The sequence below is a fragment of the Pinus tabuliformis genome, chromosome 2_2 (genome assembly GCF_031772625.1).
Source record: "Pinus tabuliformis cultivar Carrire ecotype Pingquan chromosome 2_2, CPIR1, whole genome shotgun sequence".
NCBI classification, from domain to species: Eukaryota; Viridiplantae; Streptophyta; class Pinopsida; order Pinales; family Pinaceae; genus Pinus; species Pinus tabuliformis.
Window position 1 is genome coordinate 1,061,726,377 of NC_142300.1, and position 12,069 is coordinate 1,061,738,445.

General features: G+C 40.9%; 1 protein-coding gene across 1 annotated transcript in view; it reads left to right on the forward strand.

The window, feature by feature from the left end:
- Window positions 1-5,281, forward strand: part of LOC149197052 (putative rhamnogalacturonate lyase C) — a 43,128-nt gene extending 37,847 nt beyond the window's left edge. The window contains exon 4 of the mRNA XM_089408538.1: window positions 5,226-5,281. Coding sequence (XP_089264664.1) covers window positions 5,226-5,281 — 56 coding nt within the window. The remainder of the gene's footprint in view (window positions 1-5,225) is intronic.
- Window positions 5,282-12,069: the final 6,788 nt, after the last annotated feature.

Below are 12,069 nucleotides of genomic sequence, written 5' to 3' on the forward strand. Positions count from 1 at the left end.
GGTTGGGCCACCCGTGTATGGCTTCAGTCAACTGCCATTCACTTTGCCTATTCTTCATTTAGCTTTAACAGCTACACCGCGCCTTCATCTGTGACCTCAACAACATATGGTCCCAACCAATGCATTCTGAACTTTCCCGGGAATTGATCAAACTTACTGTCATATAGTAACACCAAATCATTTACCTTGAAGGTGCACAACTTAATATGTTGATCATGCCAGGCCTTTTCGTGCTACTTTTGTACTAGTTTATCGAATCCAGCCAAAAACCATTCCTCTTCGAGTTCCTCCAACTGCGCGAGCCATTCCTCTAGGGCTCTGTGGTCCGTCATACCTGTGAGCTCTGCTATGCACAGACTAGGCACAATATACTCCATTGGCATTACGACTTCCACTTCATAGACCAACCAGAAAGGTGTTTGTCCCGTCAATTTCTTGTAGGTTATCCTATAAGCGCACATAACCACTGGTATGCGCAGGTCCTAATCAGTCCGTTGCGCATTGCATACTTTAGTCAGCGCAGTCTCTAGTATTTTGTTAAATGCTTCTACTGTCCCATTGGTTTGTGGGTGATACGGTGTGCTTTTATGATGATACACCTGAAACTCTTCTGTTAGCACGCTGATTGTTTCGTTCAGGAAATGTGTATCGCGATCGCTCATTAAGATATTTGGACATCCAAATCGTGTCAATACATGTTTGAATAGAAACTTCGTGGCTGCCCAATGAGTCAGGTACTTTGTCGCAGTGATAATGTATCTCGCACCCATCTTTCCCTCAGGTTTGATAGGTCCTATGAAGTCAATCGCCCACTTTCCAAAGGGTTGCAGTGTCATTTGCATATTCAAAGGCATCTCATTCCTCTGCAATGGCTTACCTGTTCTTTGACATACATCACAGACCTTGCAGTGTGCTTTTGAATCTTGATGAAAGGTTAGCCACCACAACCCTATGCGGAGGATCTTCTGCGCAGTTGCTTGCCCTGCATAGTTTCCTCCTGTAGCACCCCCATGCGCGTCCGTGATGATATGACTTCGTTCAAATTCAGGTACATACCTTCGTAGTATCTCATCATTGCCCATCTTGTATAGGTGCCCCATGAGGACAGAAAAATATTTTGAGCGCACGACCAGTTCCTTCTTTTTCTGGATGAAGTATTCTTTCGACGCAATTCTTGTTGTCATAAAGTGGATTATATCTTCAAAGTGTCCATCCGATACATGCACAACAAAGAGTTGTGCGTCAGGTAATCCTTCCTCCAAACTAGTAGGTTCCCCTCCCATCTCAATGTGCGACAAGTGATCCGGTCCTACGTTTAGGCGTCCAGGCTTCTCAAAATCATATTCTTGGAACAATAAGAGCCACCTGCATATGCGGCCCCCCAACACAGTCTTATTGACCAATTATTTCAGCACAAAATGATCCGAATACATCTTGAAGTGTCCCCCTAGCAAATGGTGCCGATTTTTTTGGAGCACGTACACCATAGCCAATCCCTCACGTTTAGTGGTGGAATAGTTCTTTTATGCTTTAGACAATCTGTGACTCGCGGATGTGATAGGGTGATTGAAACCCTCTCCACCCTCCTGTGTTAGTACTGCTCCCAGTGCTATACACGATGCGTCAACATGGACATGAAACTCCTTGTCCCATTTCGGGAAGACTAGGATTAGCGTAGAGGCCAATTTTTCTTTTAGTACATCCAGGCTCTTCATGTAGTCATCATTCCAGCAGAACGTGACATCTTTTTTCAACAACTTCTCCATTGGCGCGGTGATCTGGGCATAGATTTTGATGAACTTCCTGTAATACCCCGTATGTCCCAGGGTAGCGCGCAGTTGTTTGACACTTCACGGTGCTTCCAAATTCAGAATCACCGCAATCTTCGTGGGGTCCACCATCAATTCCTGTTTGCAAAACACATGTCCCAACAAGTTCCCAAAGGGAACGAGGAACGTACACTTCTTGAGGTTTAGCGTAATTTGGTGTCATCGGCAGGTATCCAACATCAAGCGTAAGCTCACTACATGGTGCTTAACCAATCCAAATATAGTCCAATCATCCAGATAAACCTCCAGGAACTTGTGGATATATTCCTTGAATGTTGCAACAACTATGCACGAAAAGATGGCCGACGCGTTCTTCAACCCAAATGGCATAATGGTGTATTGAAAGTAGCCCCACTCAGTCATGAAGGTGGTCTTGCTCCTATCTTCCGGCGCGATTTTGATCTAGTGGTACCCTGAGAACCCATCAGTGAAAGAATATGCTTCTTGCCCACCGACATTTTCCAATACTTCATCTATGAACAAAGTTGGGAATGGGTCATGCACACATGCATCATTCAATTTTCTGAGATCCATGCATATTCTTATCTCGCCCTTCTTCTTCTTTTCCTGCACCACCATAGGGCTGAGATTCTTCCACCAGTTCAATGATTCTTGTTGCGAGCATTTTGTCTAGTTGTACGTAGACCTTTTCCTTGTACTTCAGATTCAAGTGGTAAGGCCTATGCTTAACTGGCTTCATCTCGGGTTTTAATGTGATCCTCATCATCCCTAAATTGCCGACGATTCCCTTTAAGTCCGTGATATTGGTCAGGTATAGGTCCTAGTACTCGCAGAGTAACTCAGCGACCTTATCCACGATCACATCATCCCAGTAGTCACCGAGCGTTGCATACTTAGGTTTGGCTTCCATAACAATTTTCACCTGCTTTGTCTTTATCGACGTGGTTATGTCAGGGTCTTCAATCAATGGTCCTTGAACTGTGCGATGGCCTTCAGTTTCTGGAATGTGAACTTTTCGAGGATCCTCATCATCTTATTCAATGTTTACATTATAACATTCCAGCCTGCATCTCAGCTAAGTAGCCCATTCAGGTTGAACCAATTCTATTGGCTCCTTAGGTATCTTGAAGATGGCTACTTTTATTGCTTGTAGCGCGTCATCAATAGTGTCCCACCAACGATCCTCAAAAGTGAAGGTTAATAGGAACCCTTCGTGTAGGATATCCCATTCGCTCTTCCCATGGCACAACTCTGTCTCTATATACCAATTCATGGATATAACATTTAGGGTATGGGAGAACAAGTGCACCCACTCATGTTGTGGGTCTTCCCCATAGACTTTTATCCAGTTGATGAGGTGCGCGCGTGGATCATCCAATCTGTCATACTTGTCTATTAGATGCATCTGAGGCTTCCCAAAATGTCATCATTCTCTTGCATTCGCGCCAATCCTCAAAGCTTCCTTGGTGCGTGCCCCACCACCTCACAAGCGTAGCATGCAGTACCCATTTCAAAGCCTCGAAACGTTGTTGTTCCGAACTTCTCTTTCAAATCTATTCAGGAAAGCATCTGCCTTGCTTAACCCATCATACGTATGAAGATCTCTTACTTCCGTTGATACGCAATGCAATGATCTTATCATCATGTTGCAGTTCAACTTGGTTACCTCGTGTAACCAGTTTTGTCATCGCTCTATCTCTTCATCTGAATCCGACGTATAGGAGCTTTCGCACTCCCATGAGATTTGCCCATCCATGGTGGGATTTACCTAATATTTCTCTCGCATGATTATCATGTAGATGCAGTCTAAATCGTCGTCGCTTTCATAGTTGCGCACTGGTTCCGTGTAGTGCAATCCTTCTGCAGTCACAACTATGCACAAAGACTTATTCTCAGAAATCATCTTCCACTTCTTCAAATTTATCACCCCATTCATGTCAGTGGCCCAATCAATTCCTAATTGTGCAGGGTAGGGATATATGTCATCAATAATCTCTATCACTTAAAAGTCTGCTAGCACACTTGCCCCTTCGATATCTACAGTGATTCCCTGCAATCTCCCCATAGGTATTATCTTTTGTTGGTTCACCATTCGCAGCTGAATAGGAGACCATTGCAACATAGGCCTCCCCATGCGCTCCCATGTTTGCCTCGGTAGAATGTTCATGTCCAATCCTGGGTCCAAAATTACTTGGTCCATCTCATATTATCCAATCTACGTGGTCAATCTCATTTCTCTTCCCGCCTCGTCGCATGGTTTCCAATCTTCCGGACTACACGCGGTTCTCCTGGCACGATACCAGTGCATCTATTAATGAGATCCTACAATCCATTTACAACCTTACTATCACGCAGTAGCTTCATGTATGTTTCTAGGAATGTTGTGAGCATCGATGGGTCCATTTTTAGCTTCGGTCTATCTTTGCTTCCTAAAGTGGAGGCATTAGCGAAGCTCTTCCTAGCTTCCATGAAGGTTTCCTTAGCATGCGCCAAATAAAACTCAAGTTCTTTCATCAAAGCCTTGTGAACCCAAGTACTATCTTTAGGCTGCTTGCCCTTATCATCCCCTATCGTAATTCCACTTCAGAGCACAATGCTCACATTAGGGTCTTCCTCACACAGCTCAGACCTCATCATTTGTAGGTTCTGAGTTGGGGGAGGTTGGAGCGCTGCCTTGTCGCACAACCTCGCTATCAGTGTGGGACAATCCTCCATCTCATGATCAAATGATGTACAATACAAGCATGATAGGCGTGTTGGATTCATACAATCATGGGCATAATGTCCTCGCCCCCCACAATTGTAACATATTAGTTGTCTATGACCTCTTCCAGGTCCTCCTCCACCTCGGCCTTGTCCACGCCCTTGAAATCCAGTTCGCGCCACTCTAGCGTTCTGGTCAAGCGGCCGCGTTTTGGCCTAAACTCTGTAGGTGGGAGTCCTATCCATCATCAGCTCATAAATTCTATAGGTGTGCTCATCATGTCCTACTGACCTATAGAATTTACAGAACAACTGTTGCAAATTCTGCATGCACGTCTGCAACAAATGGCAGTTGTTTGTAGCATGTTTTCCTCCTATTTGAAAAATCGTGCACCACAAAACAGGTGCCATGCTAGGTCCTGCGTGTGCCTCCAGTCTTAACGGAATCGATCCTCCTCCCATGAGGTAATTCACGAACACTAGGCAATGGTCCTTGTCATGACCCTGACCCTTACATTTAACACACCATACCTCGTCGCGCACTTCTGGGCAAGCTGTCCTGTCCTGTTTCAGACTCTGCATCTCAAGGCACAAGTTTTTCAACTGCATGTGGATCTACTGAACTCCTAGGTTAGGATCCTGTATCGAGGTTTCATGCAGCCTCATCATGATCTCCAAGGCCTTGGCCTGAGTTTTCAGCATCTATTGTGACAATGTGTTCCTTAAATGCAGTGTTAGCGATGCTACAAAGCATTCGTGGTGTTGTACATCCGTCAAAGTCATATTAGCTTCACGAATTGTTCACTTCAGTCTCTGATCCAACTCCCAAGGAGTCTCGCCTGGTAGCATTGTGATCCCCTTGAACCCAATGATCGACTGCGCCTCTGACTTCGGTCTACTAAAATCTCTCTTTAGCACAGTTTGGATGTCTACGATCCCCGCATTTAGATTGTCGTTAGAATGCTTAATATACCAGGTCAACGCATGATCCTGTAGAGTGCTAACCAACCTTTTTTATGGTCATCCGTAACTCCCTACACTTCCCATACAGCTTTTATCACGAATCAAAATTGGTGTTGATCTTCATTTACTACTCCATTGAACACTGACAACTTTATCGCGCTTGCCATATTGACTCACGGTGGTGGCGGAGGTAGTATGGGTGAAGATGGGGGTGAGGGAAGTGAAGTTGGTGGTGGTGTGGGTGGGGGTGGTATGCGCGGAATCCTCTGCCTTATCAAATTGATCGCACTTCTTGGTGAGACCTTTGTGAGCTCTTCCTCATTCCCTCGTGGAGGTGAAATCAAGGGGCTAGTTTCTAGTTCTGCACTACCTTCGTTTCTGTAAATTCTCCCACTTCGCGTAGCCCCGAACATCAATGTATTTGCATAACCCACTTTTCACACAGTAGAATTTTAATCCAAGTCTTCAAAGGCTTAACGTAATTACCTCGCGGTCCTTTGAGGAAGCATTGCTCTGCCTCGCTATAGCTGACTAAAGTATCTACCACGAACTCAGTGATGAATATTCCTATAATTTGATCGAGCCAGTGATCAATAGCTCGCACAATCTTATCCTTCGATGATTCCAATTTGTGCACCAACTTTGGGGTCCACACAATAGGACTATTGAGCTTGCACCTTCCTTGGCTATTTGCTAGCTTAGCGATCCACTCGTACAACTCAGTAGGGAAAGATGCGAAGAAAATTTTGTGGATCTCTGTGTACAAGTAGTAGTCTAATCACTCTTCTTTTGAGAGTCGCAGATTCCTATTCTCCTGCGCCGCAAACTCGTGAATCCTTCTGTCCAACCAACCTTCAATTTCTTTCTTAGTTGGATTCTAATGATACGGCATCAGACATCTCTATGAATATCACGATCCCGGAAAGGGAACCATTTGTTGGCTTGTTGGGGCTTGACTTAGGTTTGGAGTTAATTAGCCAAAAAAATCCCTGTACTACTAGCCCTTTTGGCAACAGTGCGTGGAGCGCAAATTAAGGTCTCATCTAACATAGTATGGGGGGTGCTGGAACTAGGTTTCCGCACCCTTGAGATTTCTGAGGGGTTGATTGGGTCCACCTGAGAGTCCCTTCATGCAGGTTACTTCGCACACTTTCCTAGCATTCGCGCCCTGATATATTCACATTCGTGCAACCCTAACTAGGGGTTGTGGGGCTTTCGCGCTGCTGGAGCAGCGATCTGCACTATTTACCTAAGTCACACCCAAGATCTTACTTATCTTCACGTAAACATATGCCTTATATTATATTTACTTATTCAGCACATTCATATGAGTTCACGCAGTAAATAAACATTAAACTTGCAATTCATACCCAATAATACATAAACCAGGAAAAGATACACAGAAATAGGGTAAAACTTCTCTTTTATTAACTCTTTCCATAGTTATAGACTTGACCTGCCCTGGCACTCAGCTGCAGGGGTCTGTGCACTCAGCTGCGGACTACTAGGCCTCTTCTCACTCAGCTACAAAGCCTTCTGCTACTCTACGACAAAAGACACAACTTACATTTCAACTCAATGCTTCATCAATTCCTTAGATCCATCCTTGTTTTTCTAAGATTCTCTTTCTTCTACACTTAGAGCCTCGCTCTATTTATACAATCCCATGGTCTGTAGACCATGGGTAGATCTTTCAAACTAACATTACATTAAAAAAACAAGGGCATACAACCCTATGACTCTATTATGACTTCGCGCTCCGTGCCCACAATTTGTGGAGTCTTTTCAATGGACTTAGTCAAAACTTTGGCTTTAAGCCCCAAAACATGCCTTTGGGGGGATTCCTTGCCCAACAGTGGTAAAAGGGTTTTATGAATGGTTGGTGGCTGATATGGAAAAGATGAAGCAACCATTGGATAAGATTGTTGACTAGCCAAAAATATACAAGCTCGTTCCTAACAGTGTAATTATGCTTAGCTGAAATGAAACCAGTTTCATATCCTCCAACATGAGACAGGTTGAGTTTTCTCTTTAGATACATTAGAAGTCTTGGATTCTTTGTCATGAGACAATGGAAAATTCTTGAAGGAATCCTTGGAGATGGTAGAGCCTCACAAGATATCGATGTTTTAGAATGAGAATGTGTCTTTTCCATCTAGAGATGTTATGGATTTGCTAAGACAGTATAACGAGGAGAAGAATCAAGAGTTCACAATTAAGGAATATCACTCATTTTGAGTTCGCCATGTTTGTAACTTTGTAGGAGCCTGACATAGCGAGGGTATTCTTAACATATTATGATCAAAGACTAGGCCCCATCTATGACCACATTAGAAACAAATTTGACTTTGTAAAGTCCACAAATGATAATGCAATATTTACTAATACTTTTGATTTACAATCACCATATGAAAGGGTGAAATGGTATGTGAAAAGTTAAGAAAGAAGGATTTTTATAGCTCCTCATTGACTCCTCCATATATGTATACATGTTTTGAACTCATTTTTAAGGATCTTTTGGCAAAAAGGGCTTGTAAGAAGGATTGTGTAATTTGAGTTTCAAGCTCCCAATGGGGCACACATATGCAATCATATTGATTTGTAGTGACGAATTGTAAGTATTTTCTCATGAATGTGTAGTCATTGAGTTCATGCTTGCTGTTATGTTTCCCTAACATGCAGTAGATTAATAAATGAAGTTTAATGAACATTCTAGATTTGTTGGTCTGTGTAAACACAAAAAATTCAGCACTATTAGAACTTATAAGATAAATGCATATTTTGATTTGGAAGCAACTTTATTAATTATGACGCTTTTGTTTATTCATCAATTACATTGCATTTTATTTTGTGAATCTATTTACAAACACATCCACATCAATTGTTTATTCCAAAAACACATAAAAATCAAATAATTAAAAAATTAAAAAATCTGTAAGCTAGCACTACAAGCTGGAGGGATCATCCTTAAGGGTCAAGTTTGTAATGTGGGCATATTCATCTTATGCGCCCCATGTGAAATTTGATATGAAGTATTTGTAAATTTTAAGGTTCAAGGTTCAAATCCCATGTGATTTACCATGCAGGTTGTTAGGGGTGCATATGAATTCACCTAAAATTTATAGTGGTAAAAGTCGGAATTGACCCTATGTCACGCGAGTCCAAGCCCTGCCCAATCGCAATTTCCTCTAGATCAAAAAAAAGGATATAATATGGCTCTGTCATAGCCACATGTGAATATTACACCTTTCTCAACAATATTTTTCCATAGATCATATCTTTAGAACTCCTCTACTGTATATTTCCTTCTCATGTAGGGAAAATGTGTTGGAAGGGACCTAGGTCATGATTACATTTCCCTATGTCCTTTGTTGAGGAATGATGATAATTTGAATTAATCAGGCCATGTACTTGACTAAGAAGCTTTAATTTAACGAAGACAAAAATTTCCCTCTCTTAGATTGATGGCAAATATTTGATGAGGAGAATTCCTTCATACAATTGTACTCTATTGAACATAGATTCAGATTTAGAAACATTCATATACGTGAGATTTTTTCTTTTCAATTACCCTATAGATATCCCGTTTATTCCTTCTTTCCATCATCCAAGTGGACTAAAACACTGATCACAATAAAATAACGTATCATTAAAGTATTTTTTTGTTGATTTTTGTAATTATAACTATTTTTAATTTTTTATACAACATTTATTGGAGATCTGCAAACCCTACCTATAGATTTGAAATTTCACTTGTTGACTCGAAGGTCTAGTAGGAAATTTTTGAAGAATTTATTGCAAATCACAAAGTAATGTTATGCAAATATGAAGTCCTTGTGCACTAAATTTTAAGATCGAAGGTCAAATATGACAACAATAATTTATTGCAGATCAAAAAGTAATAGTATGCAGGTCTGAAGTCCTTTTCCACTGAATTTTAAGATCCAAGGTCATGTCTAACAAGAATACCCAGTCAAATATCATTTAATGAGAATCTTATACCAACTTGAGTTTTGGTTGGGGGAGGGGAAATCTGATCACATGCCTTGAATGGAGGGCGGGCCCTACATGCTTAAGCAGGGGGGTTTGACCAATCACATTCCCTAAAGGAAAGACATAATCACCCTTGCTAATGGGATCAAACAAAACTTCTTGAGCATGTGAGGTTTTTTGACTCTCTGAAGGGAGGATAGGTCCTATCTGCTTGAGCGGAGTGAGGGGAAAGTTTAGATATTAAAGTTCAAGGGATATATTAGATTTGGAAATCCTACCAACTAAATTTGGGTGAAGTTCATATTTTGGATATCATTACTTTTGCTTCAACTTTGAGGTTTGTTCTCATAAACTCTATGAGATTAATCTATATATTTTTTATCCATAAACTGCCATGGATATTCCACTGGATAGCTCGTCACAAGAAATTCGATAATATTATATTAAAAATATGAGATTCTACACTATTACAGTTTTATTTAATTTCTATATCTATAAAATTAACTGTAATTAGTCCATGCATGTAAAAGTAAATCAAGCAGAAAATTAGAGAATGAAAAAATAACCTCCTACACACATAATACACAATATATTCTCTCTAGGAAACCCTTTCAGGAGAAAACCCAGTTGGAAGGTGAGGCTGCTTCGCTCTCTCTCTCTGCCTGGAAATATGGCTACAGATACAAAGAAGTAATGTATGTTGCCTATGGGCTGCTACAATGCACAAATCCTCTCTATTTTCTCTATCTCCTATCTCTCCTGCCTATATTTGCTCAACTATGGAACAAAATGCTCTCAAAATAATGGAATTCCTCTTCCTCCTAGTGGCCTGATTATAACACAACCCGATATCCTACTAGTGGTTAAGTTTGACTACATCAACTCTTAACTAGAGTTACAAAATAGACTCTTCTAGAGTATTTTAGATAAGAAACACATGGCTATCCCTTTTTCCATGAATAATGGGGGATGACACGACATCCTCCCAAACTATAGGTGTGAAAACTGGAAGGACAACTTTCGAGTGGAATAACTTTTGCATATGGACTCTGATTGATGCGATTCTTGTGCCATTGGAAAGCTATTTGTGTGTATAATAGCATGAAAAGGTGCTACACTTAAGAGGAAAAAAATTTCCACAAAAAAACGTTGTTTGATGCCTCAAAACGCTCCTAGAAGGAAACCATCAAAATGGTCCCATGAGCTGATTCCTCCACTTTTTCCACTCCAAATGCATCAAGATGGATGACAAACAATATAATGACCCAATTCTGATTACACCTCCTCATTTTAGGAGGCTTTTGGTCCCCAAAAGATTTTACTAAATGAGGTGAGGAAAGAAAACTTTTCCTCTACCTTCTCTCTAGTGTACCATTTAGCTTTTCCTGGAAGTTGTCCCTTCAACCCAATCTGCCAAAGGTCTTATTGCGCTTGCCTTATAGTTTTGGACCTCTTCTGCAAAACTGTATCTTCTGTCAACTCTACCTGAGCGTCTAGTACCAAATCCTCCACAGAAGGTAGGACTTGTTCCTCTTCCTGATCTAGCATGGAAGGCTCATAAAGTTTCAAATTCTCTACATTTACAACTGAGTAAATGCACATATATGGTGGTAAACTGAGTTGATAGGCATTATTATCCACATTTTCCAGTATCTCAAACGGACCATACCTTAGAGCCTTTATTTTCTTACCAGCCCCCTTCCCACCTTGAATGATTTCTCTGTTCTCTGATGATCATTATTGGCCTTATACTTCAGCTACGACTTCTTTAGTGTTTTCTGTACCTATAGATGGATCTCCCTAATCTTCTCTATAAATTTTTCAGCCCTCGAAGCATCTCTTGTAATGTATTCCTTCACTCCTCCTTGTTTCCCATATGAAATATCCAAAGGTGAAGGTGGAAAATATCCAAAACAAGTTTCAAATGGGGACTTTCATGTAGATGTGTGGACAACTCTATTATGAGAATGTTGTATATTTACCACATTTTCATCCCAGGTCTTCAGATGCTTCTAGTTGTAACCCCTTAGAAGTTGCACCAAAGTCATGTTTACTACTTCTGTATGCCCATTTGTTTGTGGATGGAATGTTGTAGATCTCTTCAAGTTTGTGTCTATCTTCTCCCACAATGTAGTTCAGAATGCACTGAGAAATCTTATATCCCTATCTGAAATGATGCTCCTAGGTATCCCAAAGTGTACCCAAACCTGTCCAAAGAACAATTTTGACGCTTCTTCTCCGCTAATGGTATTTTTACATGGAATCAGAACACATATCTTAGTGAACCTGTCAACTACCACGAACAGGTAGTCATGTCCCTAACAAAGTCCCATCCTTATTTGGCACAATGATGATGAGTGACCCAAATTCCTCTAATGGTTTCTATTAAAAAAAAAAACTTGACACAAAATCTAGTTTCTATTCAAAAGAACACCCTTGACACAAAATCAATGGGATGATTGTGAGATTATATTAGTGGATATGTGAACCGAATGCATCTAATGATTGTTATTGAAAGAGAACATTCTTGATACAGAATCAATGGGATCATTGCAAGATTATAATAATGAATATGCGAACTAAATGCTTCTAAATTAAGAGGGATAGAGTATGAAAATTC